We start from the raw sequence: 20857 nt of genomic DNA, 5'->3' as shown, positions 1-20857 counted from the left end.
CAGCGTCTCGAGGTCAAATTTTCTCATGTTTACCGACTGCCTAGGGATGATGTTGTGGGAGGCTTAAGGGAAGATAAGATTTGGCTCTTGGGCTTCAGTTTACCAGTCCATAAAGGGGAAAATAATACTTACCTCTCCTTTACGTTCATGAGGATTAATTATGCACATTCAGCAACCCCACATCTTCAAAAACTGCTTATATCCTTAATCCACCCCCAACCTAAATCAACTCCTCAGGCAGTTTTTCTCTCTGCTGAGACCACAGCTGGACTCCAGCACTTCATACACCTGAATATATTTGGACTTCACCAGCTAAAAGCATTAAACGAGTAACTATTTTAGTCCATCAAAGAGTCATCCCTCACGTTCTGCCTTTCTTCTCATAGCGCGTGTTATCCTGTCAGAGAACTGGCAGGTTTCTTGTTCAGTCAGCTGCCCACGGGGCAAGAGGAGTCATCAGGAAACCAGAATTACTGATTCCACCAGACATATTTATCCAAACCACCCACACGGCAGCCGGGGAGGAAGGTGGGTTTTGCCAGGGTAAGCGCTTCAAAAGCTTTGCTCAGAGGCTCGGGATAGAGCTTTGAAGTGACCTAAGACGATTTTAGGAAACAGCAATCGCAAAGCACAGAATATTCAACTCTTTCACGTATTCTGAAAACTTGGAAAATAAAAAGGCGAGTATGTGGTTAAGGACTGGTGTAAGAGCTGACCACAATTATATGTATGCAAAGCTTGAGTTTCACAGCTTATTCTAACCCGACTTTCCCAGCTCAAGCCCGGAGATTGCATCAATTTTTATTTACTTAATTAAGCAGCACTTTGTATAAGTGAGACCACATTAGCGCATCTTCCCTGTGGTCTGCGCAGCAAGTGCAGTGCAGTAGAGACATGCACCAGCTGACTCTATCTAAGGTCACGTTACACAGTGGTCCAGCTATGGCAGCGGGCACCATAGCGCAAGTGAAACGTGAGTATTTACCCAGCGCCAGGGATTGAAGGTGAAATACATCAGTATCGAGTTCTCCACGCTCAAAACTAGCAAGCCTCAAGCAAGCTCATACATACTGTGATTGCCATAGCCCCAAATCAGCACTGACTCTGAAGGAGGAGGAGGTTAAGTGGTTTTAAAGTTGTGCACAGATGAAATACGAGGGGTTGTGGCTATTCCCAAGAGATATTACACCAACAGCTCTTCTTCCCCCCTTGCCACAGCGCAATCTAAATCTCCCAATGGCCGAAAAATAGCAAGTGACACAAAGTTAAGGGAACTGTTAAACTGGCATGGAGGAAAAAAAATGGATTGGTGCCAATCGTGAGACACAGGGATGTGGCAGCTTGGGACACCTTGGGGAACAGCATGCCTTGTAAGCATCCTGAGAAGTGAGAACAATTTCATTTGATGTGGGGAAGACACGAGCACATCCTGAAAAGGGGAGAAATGACTCTTCACCAACTAGCAGTTAGAAGGATCGATGATGAATTTACTGTATCGTACATGCTAAGGCCACAGAAAAGAGTATCTTGTCCATCAACGTCAGTGATGGGTAGGTGCAATACACAGGCTACAGAGCCAATCTGGGAGCCTTTCGAACCACCTCTAAAAAGATAGAATCAAATGTACCCGGAGTTGTACTTCTGACACTTCCGAGATAACATTTGGGGATGTATTTGGAAAGCCAGGAAGTACACAGAGGATTTCTTGGGAGTATTTGGAGGAAAAAAAACATTTGTTTTTAAAAGATGTTTCTGCTTCAAATGTGCCTTACACTTTAAAAGAGACATTGAAATTTGAAGGAACCCCACCACTATCACCATTTAAATGGTGGTCGCTTTGCAAAGCGAGCTGAAAAACAATAAATCAATGGCRTAACATCCCTCAGGAGGCACCACAAAGACAGACCAGTCAAGTCACACACTTAATTTGAGACTCACACCTTGAAATTCTTCTCCACGCTTCTCAGGCATCACAGAATGACAGAAGGGTTGAAATTGGAAGTCACCTCTGGAGATCTCCAACTCCCCTGCTCAAGCAGGGTCACCTAAAGCACATTGCCAAGCCTCATACACACGGCAGCTCCCGGCGGTTTCAAACAGAGTTGGTTATATTTACAAGCATGACTTTTGCTCACGGTGGCATGCAGACTGCCGTGGGGATTCAGGGAGATGACACAGGAGACCCCGGTCAGGCTAAATCCCTTCACCCCGACTCACACTGCCTGGGCTGCAACTTAGCATGTACCTGTGCAAATAGCAGAGATGCAGCTGGCCAAAATCATATCATGAGAAAGGGGGGGACTGGTTCCACCATACAGCAACATCTGAACTCACTGAGACAAGACAGCGCAAACACTGTGAACCAGTGAGATAAAAATCACCAATACTGCTTTTACTAAATCTGTTTGTCTTCTGGCTCTAATTCATGGTCCATGGGTCTTTTCACTATTTTATTCCTTATCTTTTGTGTTTTCTATCCTTTCCGCTCTCTCCTAATATTTATATTTTAAAAAATTCCTCTAAAATAGTAATTAAATTAAAAACAAAAACAAAAACAACCTCCACCAGCATCACTACTACCACCAAAAAAACCTCCAATAAACCCTATGTCAGTCAGTAGCTGGGCTTAACATTAATCACAGGTTCCCTGGTGATCAGATGAAGCACTCTCACACCTCCAGCCAACAGCAAGATTACCTACCAGTCTCCCACATGTTATTTTTGTTAAATTAAGCCAGCAAAGTGAAGAAACAGATCTGATTCGTCTGCAGCTCTGAAAGTAGCTACAGAACTGGTTGTAATGGCAAAAAGTTCTCTGTTCCTTGTCCTTGCCTCACACCAACCCATTCCCCCCATATCCCAGTCCCATCATTCTCTGTTGAGGTGCTCCACAAAAGACCAAGACTCTTCCAGTCTCTTCCAATACCCAAAACAACCCTTGAACTCTTGTTCCCATCTGTTACCTGGGCTCCAGCTACCTTTCTAAATCTACCCTCTCCACCAGGCGGGGACCTCTAAGCTGCACACTGGGCCTCAGAGGGGAACATGGCCCCTCAAGAGAGTGATGGCAAACAGCCGCTTTCATCCATGCAAATCCTTCCGGCCAACTCTGCAACCCCTTGGGAACTGTGAGACTTGTGCACATTAATGCTGCCAACCACCCTCCTTTAGAAACTAGCTGTCAAATCTAACATTTACATTTTAATTAACAATAATAATATGTTTCACTTACATTGCAATTTTCATCTTCACAGTTCTTTGCAGCATGAACTAATTAAGCGTCTTTCCTTTCCCAGCCCAAGAGTTAATTCTTTCTGCTGCTTCAGCGCAGGTTTGAAAATCCCATTCATGGAAAAAGGGGATGATTTCCCCAGATGTTCAGAAATGGAAATACAGTGACCGCCTACGTGGTTGCCCTGACTGAGGGCAAGCACAAAGTTAGCTGTGCTGGGAGAAGTGTAGGCCAAGCACAGCAGTGCCACCAGCCTCAAGCAAGAGAAAGGAATGCTAGAGGACTTCTCAGGACACAAGAGCCTCAAGCTCTGGGTCTGAGATAGTCCCTAGCATTAACGACTGACCCATCATAGCACTTGCAAGGAGCTCCCCAAAATAAGCTGTGGGGAGTCCTCCAAAGGGTTCCAGCTTTCATGCTCACAGAACAATGACACAAGCCTTCATGCTCCCTTGGATGCCCAGAAGCTGTACAGAAACGACTTCCAAGCCTTGAGCCTTAATCCTGTTAAGAACTGGAGAAGGTAGCTATCATGTAAAGGGTCCTTTTTTAGGTTTCTCCACAGCAGAAACTTTCATGCACCCACTTCCCGCTGCAGCTAAGGCTTCCAGTTATGCAAAATTTTGACACCAGACTCCAAGTATTTCTTTCAACAACTCCCTGCTCTTCTAGATCTATTCAAGAGCAGCTGTTCTTCCATTTTTTCCCACAGATAATAAATAATTGAGAAGACATCTTTCAAGAAAAAGAAGCAAGATTTACCCAAAACATTTTACTAGGGGCAAACTCCCAGCTTCTTTATTCTCAATGCATTACATAAAGTGATAAAAAACTTATAGAAAACTCGCCCACTATAAAAATTCCATGCAGAAGAACCAACCACATACAAAAGAACAAGCAGTTAAGCAAACAGCGCTGAAAAAAACAATTCAGTTTTCTAAGGATTTACGTCTCAAGGTTGAGTGCTTCTTGATGCCTTGAAGTCTAATAAAGGTGCACACACTGCTTCTCTCTCATAGAGGCATGTCTGGATGTGAGGCAAACTCAGCATAAGGCACGAGGATATTTTTCCTATTTATCTCCTTCCTCCCTCCACCTTTTCCCAGAGAAATACTAATGCATTCTCTCTTCCCCATTCTGCCAGCTTTTACAAAAAAAGCTGTGAGGATTTTGTAAACCAGAGCTGTCTATCAGCACCCAGCCTGGAGCCCACCCCACCATCTCCCAAAGCATGGGGTGTAGACAGAGGTCTTTGAGGAAGGGAAGGTGGCTAACTCGCATTTCTCTGTCTCTGGATGAGCTATAAAAATATCTTTTCCTAGACCAATTAGTTCAAATGGGAAAAGCAGACAAGCTTTTGACAAACAAAATCTGCGGGAGATCCCACATACCTGAAATCACGCTCATTTTCCCCAAATATATTATTGGCTAACTAAAGATATGGCCTTTAGCTATCAACTGTCTCATGCCTATGTCCATAGATCCACACGATTACAGCCACGCTCCCTCTGTTGCAAAGAAAACCTCCTCTTAGCCCTCTTTGTTTTGGTTCAGTCTCTGCTACAATTGGTTTTAAAGTTACCTTACTCCACCAGTCCCCTCATCCAGCCACCAGTTCCTGAAATAATTTAGAAATCACAGCTACAACAGATGTGCAGCTGCCTGCAACTCGGAGCAGTTAACTGCGTACAACTACATTAGCCCAGCGTTTTGTGGTCTACTCAGCCTCCACCTGATTTCCAGGTTAAAGATGTTCATTTTGACCTATAAAGCCCTAACTAACTGCTGTTTACTGTCTGTCCGACTAACTCCTCCCATTAAATAATTCAATGGTGTTACTGCTCAGACCACCCCAAGAAACATTGAGTTTGAATGGGGGGATCAAAAGGCAGGACATTTTTAAGGAGAACTCTATAGTTTGGAAATTTGTGGGGTTTGGGCATTGCATTTGTGAGCACTTACTGCAAAATACATTTTATTCTTGCCCCTCCTGGCCAACAGGCAGGTGAATAAGGCAAAAGCTTATTCTGGAGATGGGAAAGGCCTTGCTAAAGATTGTCTTCTGGTGCTGGTTTGACATAGCTACACTGTTGTTGGTGTTAGCCTTTGCCTGATAGATATCTTACATAGGGCCAAACTGTGCCCTTGAGAGACACAGCACAGATGGCACGAACCCTGTGGTTATTTACAAATGTTAATGCCAGAGTTTTTGGGGGGTGGGTGGGATTTTATTCTGCAGTGGAGAAGGTTTTCTTTGAAGGAAGACCCAATATTTTCATTATATGGTTAAAACAACTTAGGTGGGCCCAACAACCTAGTTGGTGCACTACCCACCTACAAATCAAGATAACTAAAATGGTTCTGGCCTGTTCTTGAAACAGGTTACGACAGTGTGCAGTTGAAACCACAACCTGAAAGAAAACCATGTGGCTGGATTTAGTCCCAACTCATTTATCTCATGGGACTCAGAGTTAGGCTGGCTCTGACTCATTTTTCCAAGACATGCTTCAGAGGGACCTGGCCATCCCCCTTGCTGTGCTATGGAGACTGATCCATCAGGGAAGATGCCATGCATCTAACCCAGAGGCACCAGACGTCAAACAGAGTTTTACAGAAAGAGCTGAACTCCCTCTCTCGTTCTTTACCCAATTTCCCTACTCCTTCCCAAACTGCAGTCTGCTGTAGTACCTGCTCCTTGCTTCAATAACAGCAGAGCAAGAATTGACACCTAACACTTGGAGCACCTCTCCCAGCCTTGCGCACACACTGCCCATCCTGGAAGCAGCCCAGTGTTCAGAGAAGAAATGCAAGGCTGCACAACCATGTCCCAGCGACCAGTGCCACTTCTACCCCAGCCAGTAGAGCATTGCAACTTCTGCATGGCAGAGATTCACATTTCACTGATGCTTTCTGCATCCACTGGACAGGGGAGAAGTGGGCACAAGAAAACTATAAGACCTGTGGATCTGCGGCTAAACACAATTACCCTTTTTACACAAAGGCCTGGCCATCAGGCACTGGATCCAGCACAGGTGCAGCGCTGTTGCCACTTCATCATCTCAAGGGATGGAGTGCCTTCTCCTTGGTCTCCAACCACAGCCCTGCTGTCTCACTGAGTGCCTGGGCTAATACAGCTCACACAGCCAAGGAGACCACATCATTCTGCCCATTTTACACAAAGGGAAACTGAGGGTGACAAGATCAAACCCTCCGCAGTAAGTCACTGGTGACACCACAGCTTCCTCCATCCTCTGTAAGCAGCAATAGTTCTTCTCAACAGGCAAAGTACTGAACATTTCTCTCCCTGCCTTTAAGACGCCTAAGCAGGACAAGGAGGAGCAGCTTTAAAGCTACGTACATCCACAGAACACCCCTGAAAGCTTCCATGCCTGAAGCAGTCTGAGACAACAACCTAAGAAGACAAAATTTCTTCAAAAGATAAGTAAATAATTCAATGTTCAGAAAGGGCAGAAGGCTGAGTGCCCTGAGAGCAAAGGTCCCCATAGCATTTATCCACCAGCCAAGGACAGCGTGGTGCAGACAGACACAAAAGCCACGAGTTACTTCCACACTCATTCCAGACCCCTCCAAAATCAACTCCTTTCTTTGCAAGCTGCTGCCAAACCTAATTTCAGCACACCCTAGTACACCGACAGCCTGAAACAAGCACAGAGCAAGGCTTTGGAGCAGGAGTTCACATGTGCCCATGCCAGATGGAGACACTGAGCCTGTAATCCACTGGTCATCTTCTACACTACTATCCTCCCTACTCACTATTCTCTATGTATCACCTACACAACATCACAGCAGGCACAGATGTGCCTGTTTTGGACAGCAAAGATCACCTTTAAAGCAATTATGGATGAAGAGTAGAACAAATCTCCGTACCAGGAGAAAGGTCATAAGAACTTAAGAAAAGCCAAGCTAGGACAGACCAAGGGTCCATCTAGCCTATTTCTACCAGCAGTCAGTAGCAGATGTGTATGGAAAGAGCATAAGACCAATGAAAATCATGGTGACCTTTCCGCAGTACACTCTCTTTTGATATATTCATGCCCTAGATTAATATTCACGTGAAGAAAACTAGACACTGTGACGGATCCTAGGGCTTCTGACTGACCAGTCAGCAGAAATCTAAGGACATTTTCTAGAAGAGTAAAGTTGCCATGGGCCACAGTTACTCACTGAGGGCAGTTATACCCTCAGTGTTTTCTCCATCTCCTCGTGTGTGTACATGCTGCTGCAGGTATGTTCTTTCCTTTCTGCAAAGTGGGGTATCTCAAATGAGGAGGAAGATGATTTCCCATATGCAGATCTCATTCGGTTGGGAAGGAGATGTGCGAATACTAATAACCACAGCCAGGAAAATTTCTGAAGATGACACAGATTTGCCAAAATCAAATGCTAGCGTACCATTCCAGACCTCTCCAGCCCTGATTCTAAGTTGCTGTCTGGAGAACATGCAGGACAACATTTCTTGCCTTCTGTGTTTAGGACTGTTTTTTTCTTATTTGGCTTCTGTAAAAGTAGTTATGAAGAGTATAAACCAATCACCAAACAATACAGGGTCCTTCTTAAAGGGTGGTGCTCCTTCAGGAGGTGTATCCCAAACAGGAGTCCCAGAGAAAATTAAATCTTAGCTAAACGATTTGATTTCTTTCTCCGCAGTTCTCTCAGACCATAATTTAACAGGGCAACATACACTACACAGAGAGAATGTTAGACAGGTTAGACGCAGACAGAAAACCAGTAAGCAGCAACTCTGGTTTTCACAGAGTTGCTGTTTGATTGCGGGCAAGTCACTTCACTTTACAAAGATCCACTTTTTTCCGCTGTAAGGCAGGGCTAGACCAACCTATGTTCCCTGTCAAAGCCTCAAAGCATCTCCTTGTCTTTCGTTTTCTCTTTTTCTTTCAGATAGGAAAAGGAGGCAACTGCACCACATGTCAGCACCATCTTGTTCCAACAACTCCTAAACTCGGTGGCCAGTCTTGACCAAATCTGGTGGAAAAGTGCAAGTCTCAGAGGCTGAATCTATACTAGAAAATCACACTTGGTGCTCCCTGATCCTGAGGCTGACTGACACAGAACAGCTATCTGCAATACTAGTCTCTTACCCTCTGAAACAAGGTGACAACGTGCAATTGCCTGTATCCAAACTGGCCACCGGGCACGGTCCTGGGCTGAGGGAGCTTCTTGGAGAATGGCTATTTGTCTTGGGCTAACAACATGACAGAAATCAATCTAACAATTTAATGGCACAGATAATCATGTTCCAGTGCCTGCAAACATTCCCTGCCACTGCTCAACTTAGTATTTAATCTAAAATAAATGTAGGCAAAAATACGTGAGCCCTATTTGGTTTCTGAAAGTATTTGGCTGGTTGAAGATGGAGACCCAGACAGTGACCCCCGCTGAGGGACAGGCAGCACGAGGAGCTCCACCGTGTTAGTAGACGTAGCAGAACCAGAGAGAAGGCTGGCGCAGAGAAGGGGAACCTCAAACTGCTACTTTTTGCTGAGCAAGCAAATAATTGCACTTCAGCTCCAAACCCAACAATTTAAACCATGTGGAGGCTGTTTAACCAGCATGGGGAAATGAATTAAATCATAAGTATGGAGACCTTGCCAGCCTCTTTACAGAGCCCACCCACTCTCTAAAGCTGATCTTGGAAGCCATGGATTTGGGGCATTACTCTGCCCGCTGATGTCAATGGATTTAAGCCAGTAAGCAGAAGACTTCACTGGGGACTTGAGTTTATGTTGCGGTGCTGCTGGTAACGGGAGTCTCAGCCTAACTTCAGCTGCTCAGCATACCACTGTGTGAGACAGAGATCCTGCCTGCCTCTGTAGTATCCGTTACAGAAAATTTCCTCACATTTGACCCAAGGCAGTTAACCGGCACTGATGTCTGCGATGAAAATCTCTGCGCTGCATGACCAAATAGGGATTGCGAGAGAAAGCTATCATTTGTCATCTCTCTCACTTATCATGTTAGAACCTAGAATACTAGGAATCCTAGGAAAATACTAGGATACTAGGAAAATACTAAGAAGTAGTGAATACTAGGAAAATAATACTAGGAAAATAATATTAAGTATTACTATATTACAGTATTTAATTATACTATAATATACAATATTACAGCACTGTAAAGTATAAAATAGTACTGCACAGAGTACTGCAAAGGACAGGATTGTGTTACCCAGAGGATGGCATCCGAAGTAAAGCAGCTTGCTCTGCGGTAGCCACCCAGATTTTATTGCTGAAACATTTCATTGGGGGCCAAAGAAAATCTGAACATCAATCTGTACCACCAATTTTCCCTCCCCAAAACCCACCAACTTTCCTCTATAACGTGAGAAATCTGCATTGATCCTGACTTGGGTTTTTTTGCACTTTCTGTAGAGTTAAGTTTCACTGCACATTGAAACCTGCTGCTCCCCAACAGAGACAGCCTTCACACATCACCCCATCCTGAAGCTGCTTCAGGACAACCTGGACGATGGTCATACTACTACTACTGCTTTGGCAAAGTAGCAGCCTTTTCAGTCATGACTTCACAGGGTTGAAAGCCAACTGCTGATCACCGGGGGCGGGGGGGGGGGGGGTTTGAAGCTCCGGTGAGTCACATAAGTGAGGGGACCTGAAAATTATAACTGGATCTGCTCTTATCCCACCCCACCCAAAGACGACTCCCCCAGGCTATGTCTCACAGATGCAGGCAGGCCAGATGTTCTCCGCCTACAGTCTGAGCTCACACAACGGGAAACACTTCCCATGAGGAAGTGTTTTGACACATTAGCACAGCACTATCTTTCCTTGAGTGATGGAGACATTGGGGATAAGGTTTTATGCAAGATTAATTTTGATTTTGCGAAGATGTGGAAACTTCTCACGCTTACATTATCAGCTGGGCTTGGGTGTATATTCAGATACCCTTTGTCAGGATGTGCCACGCATAGTCACAACGGCACACAATCCCTGCAAAGCACTCGAGGGCTCTGTCCCTGCTACTGAACAGCACAGGGAGTTTTCCCAAGCACCAAAACTTCGACATTTTACGCTGTTAAGGCGTTAGGACTGTCCCTGGGATGCTTTTGGCCCAGGCCAGCTAGTTCTGGTCAGACAACACACAGTGGAGAACCAGCACAGGTGAGGGACTGCTCTCAAAAGGCAGTTTGCATGTACTCACCCTATTCTGGATGCTAGGAGTGTTTAATAACATACACGAGTGCTGTTCTGTGTCAGTTATCAAGGAAGAGTCCTAAACACATTTAACTTATCAGCACAGACATAGCCTAAGTGTTTGGGACAGACACTGCAGAGGCAAACCAGTTTAGGACCTAAGAAGTGCTTTACAGGATGTCCTCTGCTGAGCTGGAAGGCAGGCCAGACCTTTTTTAATGCTGAGTTCGTGATTTGTTTCCAATTTCGTTTTATTTTATAAGTCTGTGTGCCACAAAAATAGGATCATCTTTCTTCTGCATCTCCAGTTCCCCCTCATTTCCCAGAAGCTATTTTTGGATTAGGGACAAATTCAAAAGTAAAATACTTGTTTGACCTTCTGTTTCCAGCATCAGATATTCTGGTCCAAGAGGATGGGGCTTTCTTTAACAAAATGCACCGTGTTCTTCTCAACCCAAGAGAAAAAGTTTTAAAATCACCAACTTTGCCAATCCCAAGTCATCAGACTACTCAAGTCAGGTGCTTCTCCCCACTCTTCCTTACCCCCAATTATAATAAAATCATGAGACTTTGCTCTCTTACTGTGGTCTGTACATTCAAACTCCCGAGATCAACACAGTCTGCTCTTGCAAACAACGGAGAGGGAATATAAACACATCACAAATAAAGACTGAAAAGAGCCCTTTAAAAACTCTTCTAAAAGACATTTTCTGTGATGTGCAGACTATAGATTGGAGTGGTCTAATTAGTGACCTGAGGATACTTCCAGCTAGCCCAGGCAAGAACAAGGATGGCTATCTGAGCAGGGAAAACAGCCCAAAGAGTGGAAAGGTGCTATCTCTGCCTGCCACAGACATGTTGCTGTTTCTACTGCCTTAACGGGAAGGCAAACCAGGTCACCTCCTCTACCATCAGCCCCTCCAGAAGAACGGCAGAGGGGTGCCATCGGAGGCTATGAAGGACCTGGATAATCCAGTTGGTGCTCATGATGTGGTCCACATAACCCATTCGCTCCTTCACAGCTCACTACGAAGACAACGTGACCATCTGGAAAACCTCCTGAGGTCCCCAATCATGCAACAAGTCCTTGCTGCACATGGTGAGACAAAAGCACACCCATAAACAGTAAAATAAATTGCAGTCCCATTTATTCCCAAGGCAGCAGGCTTTCACTTGGTGATGATGGGTGACATCTGGCCAGGAAGGAGCAGTTTCAGTCCTCCCTCTCCTTCCACCTAGAGAAAAGGGACAAAACCCACAGAGCTGCTCTGCTTTTTGTTAATGCCCTTTCCATACAAAGGCCCTTGGATGAAGCTGCTGCCAGCCCTTTCGTGGATAAACAGCTCTGCTGGATCTCTGAAGACATACCATACCAGAAGCCTTTTACTTAATGAATTGCTCTCAAAAACATATCAAAGAGTTTCCTATTTGCAACAGCCTCACAAGGGGAATGCAAATAAAGTATTATATAAAATTTTCCCACTTTCCCGCTGGGTCTTTTTAGAAAAAAAAAATCCAAACATAAAAAGATTAAGAATGATTCCATTATCTAAACTTTCCTCCTTTATATTGGCATTATGGTGCACAGACAGTATCTTACACGCATCAATGGGAGCGGTTTTCACCCCAGAGGCTCACATCACACTAATACACTTTAAGGGGAGCGCTCAGCCCACCACTCAAACGCAGGGAGGCTTAGCAGAGCACAGCAATGTTATGCAGCAAACGAAAGACATTACTGCTCACACTGAGAAACAAGGAGAATTTCAGATGAGCAGAATGCAATTATATATGATTGGGATTTTCTCAGCAAACCGAGAGCTCATGAAATGTATGTCATGAGATCTTCCATGACCATAAGTAAGGCAGTTTGATCCTTTCTTCCCCACAAACCGCCTTTTACTAGTCGCCTGCCCACAAAACGGGAAAGATGAGAATAAAAGGTTTCCAGGGGAAGTTTTCTCCATTTATGAACAACTACTTTGCACAGGCTGCCCAAACTGCAGAGCGTTGCCCTATGGGCACTGACCCCAATACAGTCTCTCACAGTGGCTAATAGCAGATATCTAACCAAGGAGCGTAAGAAACGCGGCAAGTATGGGGTGATCTTTCCTGGAGACACCCTGAGAGCTACAGAAAAACAACAATATAGCAACACCCTGGACTGGAGGTTGCATCAGGACATATTATTACCCATAAATGGGCACATTATCCTGGAACTCCTCTCATCCCCTTGTGAATCTGCTTGCACAACATCTTGTGGATGTTTATACACATACACATTATAAATATATAAAAATACCTATATAAATACATAATGCACCTCTACACTGCTGGGAAAAGAAAAACTTTCCTTTCATTTGCCTTAGCTAGGCAATTCCATGGCGTATGCCCCAATTCTTGTGTTGTAAGAAACGACAGTCACTCCCTATTTCCCTTCTCCCTCAACATTCATGATTTCACGTGTCTCCATCCTAAATGGAAGGACTCTCACAGCTCTCCACAGAAGATGCCCTTCCCCATCTCCAGTGCGAGGAATATCATGGTCACTGCAGACAGAGATATGTAACCCACATTTTCACAGTAGCTGAAGCCAGTAAAAATTTTATATCCAAGTATTTCTCAGCTAAACTGGTGCTTCTTGCGCAACTGGCAATATAGAAATTTCAACAGGAAATAAAATATGAAAACTGAAAATTCCTTTTTCCAACAAAACCTCTCAAAATCCATTAAAAATTGTGACAAAAAAACTTAATAACATCCCTTGGGAAATAACCCCCACCTTTTTTCCCTAGCAGGTTTGAACAGCGACTGATAATTTACATTTAAGACAAATACCTTATTAATGAATTATTTTTTATGTTTAAAGCTACCGGTTGAAAAGCAACGGCCAGAAACAATAATAAACGGAACCTAATTCTCCCCAGCAGTGTTTCAGTTATACATCAGTAAGAGAAAGCAAAGTGTTGACTGGGCAGAAGAACAATAGCTTGCAGCTCCTCTTTGGTGCCAAGGAAAATTTGTAACTCGCTGTTCAAGGAAGCCGAACATGGAGAGAGCTAATTATTAGCTCTGCTGCAGGCTGGGAGAGAACCCAAACGCTGGGAAAACAGATCAGAAAGCACAGCTTGGACATATGTGAATGTTATTTGTATATACAAAACAAGCTCCCCATTGGAGGAGATCAAAAAGGCTCAACAGCCAGGAAAAAAAAACAAAATGGAATAAAAAAAGACCAAGGCACAAGGCAGATGAAAGATGTCAGGGCTGCGCCGATCTGAGTCAGAAATGCATCACTGATGCTTGACCTCTGCCTCCTCCCGCAGCATAAATCCGCCAGGAGACCTTCGTGTCAGCACATCAGCTGAGCCCGGCAAGCCAATTGCCGCTTGGCTGCTTCGGACTCGGGAGACTAACCTGAGACATTCTTCAATAGGAAAAAAAACAATCCTGCTAATATCCTGAGCGACCCACGGAGGCTTAACGGAAACCACAAGTCTCCGATCTGAATTTCAAGCAGCCGGCTGAGTTAGCATGCAGGAGGCGACACGGACTGGGGGGAGGGAACCGCACTGAGGATTTGCTGCTGAATATTTCAGAGTGGCCGGAAGACGGCAGATCAAAGCCATAGTAAATTGAATCCGCAATTATGCTTGCCACCTTCGGAGGCTCATCTGAAGCAGCGTCTTTGTGCAACGTGCATCCTCCAAGGTGACAAGATCTCTGGGTTTTGTCTCCATTATGCAGAGGTGTTTGTATATAAAAATATATCTTCCTTTCCTGAGTGCTCTCAGCTCCCTTATATCAAGGGTCATAGCATGGAAGAGAAATGTGAATTTCTGTCCCACAGGTGAGCAACTTTCAGTGCAGTTCGCTTGGACAGGAATCTGTTCTGCTCGGGAAAAGCTGTGCCTGGAACGGGGCATGGAAATTGGATACAGACTGTTCTGAAGCTGCATGTTCCCACACACCCAGGCTCTCTGCTTGCTCTTTGGGGAATGGCTCTCAGACTTTTTTGCATGAGACCCCATGCATGAGACTGAAAATTGGAGGAGAACAAGCAGGAAAAGAGTACAGAAATCACTTGCCTTAACCACCTTCCCTAGGAGATACACCCAGCGACTGCGGAAACTGCACCTGCAAACATTACTTTACATTCTCAGTGCAGCAAGAAATTAACGGGAACAAGTTCACTTTGTCCTTATTTACTCCTTTCTACAATCTCTCCCTTCCCCTCTCTCTGAACAGATTTACTAGTGCTCCCCACATGCTCTCACATCTCCTTGCTTTCTCTTTCATGACTGCAGTTCCTCCTTCAGTCTTCATCACACCCATCACTCAGCTGTGGCTTTCTTCCCACCTTCCTTGTCCTTGATGGAAGGGGCTTTGTTAGCGTCTCTGTTTTTCAGCTCATCCATGGTCACCTCCCTGGAGCAGGAAACAGAGCCCAGGAGCGTCCCGGGACCAGACCTCAAGACTCACAAGCCAGGACACTCCAGTCCATACCACAGGACCCACCAGTTAATCCCTGACAGAGAAACAGCTCCACAATTAGGAATTAAGAAAGTTGGTCTTATCCTACAGGTTTTTACTCTCCTCGCTTGTTTTGTGACATGCTCTAGCTTAAATTCTTCAAGTCCTGCAATGCATCTCACACAGACAACCTGCTTTTCAGGTTCAGAGGCAGCAGCTGATGCGGACAGAGTGCAGTTAAGAGAAGGCAACAGAAATCCATCTCCAGTGATGCCAGGAGTGCTTGGTAGATACTCTTCATTGCTGTTTGCACTACATACAATTACCAAAAACAATTCACACTTAAGCTTCCACTAGGGCTATCGTTGCAAGCACAACACAGGCTCTCAGGATTTGCAATTTTGCATCTTCTCTCAGCTAGCCCTCTCAGCTATTTAATCCTCTTGCCTGCAACAACACCCTTGTGTTGCAGTTAATAACCCAGCAGGCACGTAACTTCGACGTGTAGCTACACAAAGCTCCCTTATCTCAGTTATGTCTCATGCTTCCAACTCAGCTTTGATGCTGCAAATTGCTCCCTCACACAGGTTGTAATAAGCAGCTCTTCAGGAATAAATGGAACACTCTGCATTTCCGTTCCTTTATTACGGAGAAATAAGCTTCTGGTCAAAGCGATGTGCATGCTGGGAAGTTCTTCATCTCCCATGGTTTCAGTGGGGGTGAGCTTTCCATGACAGACCGAAGGGACAAGGTCTCTTGCTGCGCACTTGCATCGGACTGCGACTCAAGAAGGGCAATGAAGCAGAACGTGAACTCAGGATGGACCTGCTCCTTGTGCCCCAGCTTCCCTTCGCACCAAGCAACGCTCCTCAGCTCTGAAATGGGTTTGGTAGCTCAGTAAATATTTCTCCTCTCTCTTTGCTAGCACTTGGAGCACTAGAAATCTAGAGAAGTTTCCTGTTGGGGCTTGATGAAATATTGATAAACAAAGGCTAAGTGGTACAAAACCACAAAAAAAAGGGTGCACAAAAGCAAAAAGATGAAAGCGCAGCCATGTCCAAGCCATTACAGCCCAAAAGTCCTGCTTCTCAAGAGGGCAAATCAAGAATTTCCACGCTTGTTTTTCACTAAGCCTAAATATCCCTGCTCAGCCTCCTTGAGAAGGAATCACTGCAATGCCCAGCAGGTCTCTGTCCCTGGGGGAGGGAATGCTGACAGCACAGAAAGCCTCCGTGCTCCTGGATGACACAGCAAGGAAACAAAAGCAAGGCTTTGGTGAGGAAGAGCTAAACACAACCCCTACCTGATTGTGTTCGTGAGACGACGAGCCCTTCCCTCTCGATGGGGAACAGCTGCCATCAAGCTGCTCACTACAGTCCGCCGTCCACTGCAAAAGGGATAGAAAGGCATTGTGTAAAATAATAGCTGGGTCAGGGAGACTGCTGAGTCAGTCCACAGCACACAGCAAACACCGGCCGGCCGCTCTCCGATGCCACGGGAATCACTGTACAGGGCCCCCACGGGAAAGGAGGGAGGACCTCAAAGGCTTTGGCTCCCAAATGGTCCAACAGTAGGTGGTGAGAGGGAAGAGTCACGAACAATTGCAAGAAATTGAAAAAGAAGCTGTCACCATCGAAAACTTCACCTGTCAACACGGACACGTCTGGGGAGAAGCTGCCCAGCACGCCACCAACAACGGTGGGTCTTTTATGCCCGGAGGAGCAGACATCCTAAGGAAACTTTGTTATACAAACATCCCCGGCACTTCCTTGCAGACTCCAATAGTATTTTTAATATATTAGGGATGGCACGGCCAACTCGGTATGTCCCAGACCCAGCTTGACTTGATTACTGTTTCCCATGGAGTCCTGCACAGTTTCTCCTTCTCCCCACCCTGCTTAGTTTAATAACAGATATGAGTCCTGAGCTGCCATAGTATCAGTTCAATTCGACCACATAGGATCGTGCAGCAGAACAGGCAAGGGCGCACATCCTCCCCATCTCTACAGCTAAGCACCTACAGATAATTTTACTAAGGATAGAAAAGTCATTTCCACAGAAATGTTTTATTTTTTTAACAAAGCAAAAATCATAGCCCCAAACTGCACATTCTGCCCGTTTTGATTACATCTCTCCAGCTCACACTGGCTTTCCTTCACGATGAAGGAAGCGAACGTCGTGGGACTTTCTGGCTCTACAGGACCATAAGCTGTTGAGCCCCGCAGGGCAGCACAGCACATTGAAGAGGACAGCAACTGTGGAAAACAACCTACGACTTCTTCCAAAGTTTGATAGCAAGCTGCTTGCACCAAAATAACTCTGTTTGGGGTCATTTGGGGATTTTTTTCCAAAGAAAAGACGCAATACATCATGCTGAAAAAAAACCAACCAAGTCTTTTTCACAACACAAACATGAAAGATACCATCTAATCCAAAGTCAATTTTTTGTTCCCCCCAAAGCTGAGACTGAACATTTTCAACCAGTCCCTTTTCTGAGTCTTTTTGCCCCGGAACTGCTTGACTAAGTAAGCGTTGCAGAGAGAGTCACTGCTTGGGCGACATTACAAAGGCCGAGGCGCCGAGAAAAAATGGAAAAATCGATTCCATATAAACAGCAACCAACTGAGAGCTTCTCCACAAACAGGAGCGGCTCACCCGTTACGTTAATGGCCCCCAATGCCGCACAGAATTGAGAGGAAAGTGTATTTTTCCTCCGACTTGACTCTCTCTTCTGATGGGAGCATGGTTCGAGATACCCATGTGATGGGAATGCCTGTACTTTACCTTCATTAGATTAGTTATAGACTTAATTTCCCTGCAAGTGGCTTGCAGTGTACAGGACTATTTAATATGCCCTTCCTTTCTCAGGGCAGCAGTTATTCCGGGATGCTGTACCGGCTGAGCATCGCGTATACAGGGTTGAGTGGATTTATCCTCTCTCAGACAGCGAAAGCATTATTATAGCCACAAGGAAGCGAGCCACAGAGAGATTAAGTAACTTGCCCAAAGTTAAAGATTAAGTTGCTGGCAGAACCTTGCAGTTAAAAACAATTTTCTTTGTCTCAGTCCAGTGCCTCAACCATAAAATCATCCTTCTTCCTCCAGCTCTCATTAAAAGCAAACGTGTTACCTTCAATCAGGCTGGCAAATCAATTCATGAGCCTGCGCCAGCTTCCGGCACAGCCGTTCCAGCGAGCGGCAGGATACGTGCACGTTTATTTTTTGCTTTAATAAGAAGCGATCAGAAAAAGAAAACCAGAAATACATGATTTCTGATCATTTCTTATGCAAACTTGGGGTAAGAGGTAGGAACACAAGTATATATCCTTCTTAAGGCATCCCTTAAGACAACTTGATGAATGCAGACGACATATGTAACATCTCTGCCTCACTTCTTGCCCCATGTGCAGCCCTAAAATATATTAAATGCTGCATTTTGCTGGAGTTTCACATAAAATTCCCACTTCCAAGTAGACACCAACGATGTGGGGTATAACCACATTTAGCTGCTTAATTTGAGATGCCTTTACAAGTGGTTTAATTAAAAGGCTGGCTGTTCAGCTCTTTCATTATTAGTCTTTCTTTTTTTCCCTCCCAAGACACTCAGGTTTTATTTCAGAGACTCTGTCCCTAGAATTGATGTAAAGAAATCCAGCAGCTCCCTTTGAAAAGGCAAAGTTAAAATTCCATTTCCACAAACGGAAGGTGGATTTAGTTGTTGCAACCGGGGATCTTAATGGAAAAATTGTAAATGGGCTGTCATGAGAATTAACAGCTTTTGCCCCGGAGATGCCGAAGGGAGCCCAGGGCTGGTGGCAGCGGTTTGGGCAGACTGCCCTTTGCTGACTGCACTCGGGTCAGCGGGATAAGTTTGCAGTGAACACCAGATTTCATTTATCCTTTCCTTAATGGAAAAGGGGAATCGGGATGAGTATTCTTGCACCATCCAGAATTAAGCCTCTTCTGAGCCGTGAAGTGGTTGTAAGACTTTGACTACTAATTTATTCCTAATTCAATAGCATTTCTAAACTTGGCACATTAAAGCAAGCGGTACTTGCCTGTTTGACCTGAAGCCCCTCCAAAGCATCACTTCAAACACAGTCATTTTCCAGCCTTAAGTTAAAAAATGCACTATGAAGTACTCCGAATCACTTGATTTTTAAACGTATTTTCTCCTGCTTCTAATGGCTTTGATCCTCAATTTGTAAAGACCTCTTTTCAGCAAACTCTATTCTTAAAAAAAGGTTCCTTTTAGCGTTAATTTCTTCAGGCAGAGCTCATATTTAAAGGGTCCAAAGCGCTGGATCAGATCCTCAGCTATAGCAAATCTGGCATAGCTCAGATAAATCAGATAAGTGCTACTTACATCAGATAAGGAGTGGATCCTTCATATCTCTCTCTCTCAAGCAAACTTCTCTCTGACAGACTACGGGACATTTGCTTTTATGATCTCCAGTGCAATCGCACTTGGAAATACGGTGTGGTGAAAGGGAGAATCGAGCCCTTCCTGGAGTTCACGGAAAAGAGGCTTTCACTCACTACGCCGACCGCTGCTCCCAATTTACAGGTGAAACAGCGGCAGGCAATCAATAGACCTGAGCGTGAAACCAGAAAGAAAACCTGCAACAACAAAAAACCCCCAGAAACCGGAATTCTGCGCTTCCTGCTGCACAACGCTACATGTTTTTCACAAACTGCAAGCGCCGCCTTCGTACCGTGAAGTTTTCAGCTGGCTTGCAGCCTGTATGGAAAGAGCATGGATTTTTGGCATCATTCATCACCCAGAAATTTCAGAAACAAGCTAGGAAGGTCTGTGCAAAAAAACGAAGCCGTCCAGCCATTGCCCTGATGGGGTTTACCCAGCTCTGCTCCCATCGCCAACACGAACCGCTGGCTTCGCAACAGAGCCGATCCATCTTGAGGGATCCTAGCACTGCACCGACGAAGCCATGGCAACGAGGTGATAAGTACTGATTGGGTGTAAAAGCTCTCTGCTAAGGTTTTCTTGCTGGGTTACCTGCGGCTGGGCAGGCTTGCTGCAGGGATGCCCAGCGATCATGCTGCCCCGGCTTTGGGCTAGCGGAGGTCTCGCCCGGCCCTCGCAGCGGCATAAAGGCAGCCGAAACTCTGCTTTGCGAGTTGAGGCTGATCGGACGGGGACGTGACGGCGCATCCGTGCTCGGCCTAGGTCGCACGCGATCGCCAAAGGAGCTACGGAGGCAGCGCAGATGACTCTGGAGCAACGGCCCAAGGAATACCGGCATGCCAAGGCCACAGATTCCATGTGCGGCCACTGCATTCACAAGTCCGGCTTGGGAACGGCTCCCAGGGCAGCTCCGCTCTCCTCCTGCAGACCGGCTCCTTCTCCCCATCTCCTTCCCCCCACCTCGCGAGCTGCTTACAGACCAGGCTTTGCCGCCACAGCCTAATTAGCCAGCCAGCATTTGATGATTAAAAAGTGTTACAAAACCCCAGCCTGAGCCCCCTCTGGACCGAATCCCTGGGCAAAGGGAAATGATTCACTTCTCCCCCAGGAACTGGTATCCCATCCATTATTAAAAACCTCCCGTGCTTTTTCAGAAGCACTGACAAGGCTTAATGGATATTGCTTCATTAGCCAAGTGCCACAGAGAGGGAGGGAGGGACTCGGCAGCACTGATCCGCCGTTACTCAGCCTGTGTTGAGGCCGGCGGGGACTCGGGGCCTTTGGGACCCAAGCACATGTTTTCCACATACCTTCAGCCCGCGTTGGCCAGGAAACAGCCCTGTGAACCCGTGTGACGCCCGCGTCCCTGGACAGCTTCCCCCAGGGCCCACCGTACCCATCCAAGGACCCAGGTTTGAGATGTGACAGCTGAGCATCGTCCACATCCCAGCCATGGTCAGGGCTTGGGAAGCCCCCAGGAAAGGGTTCCCTTGCAGGGGATCAGTCTTTCACCAGTGCTTGTGAAGGACCTGACACGAC

At 45.7% G+C, this 20857-nt stretch overlaps 1 protein-coding gene across 1 annotated transcript in view; it reads right to left on the bottom strand.

The window, feature by feature from the left end:
* CTIF (cap binding complex dependent translation initiation factor) overlaps positions 1 to 20857 on the bottom strand; it is a 180872-nt gene that overhangs the window by 133268 nt on the left and 26747 nt on the right. Inside the window, exon 3 of the mRNA XM_026092246.1 lies at positions 16196 to 16279. Coding sequence (XP_025948031.1) covers positions 16196 to 16279 — 84 coding nt within the window. The remainder of the gene's footprint in view (positions 1 to 16195; positions 16280 to 20857) is intronic.

Source organism: Apteryx rowi, unplaced genomic scaffold (assembly GCF_003343035.1).
Source record: "Apteryx rowi isolate R43461 unplaced genomic scaffold, aptRow1 scaffold_95, whole genome shotgun sequence".
In the NCBI taxonomy this organism is placed as follows: Eukaryota; Metazoa; Chordata; class Aves; order Apterygiformes; family Apterygidae; genus Apteryx; species Apteryx rowi.
This window is presented reverse-complemented; position numbering and strand designations above follow the sequence as displayed.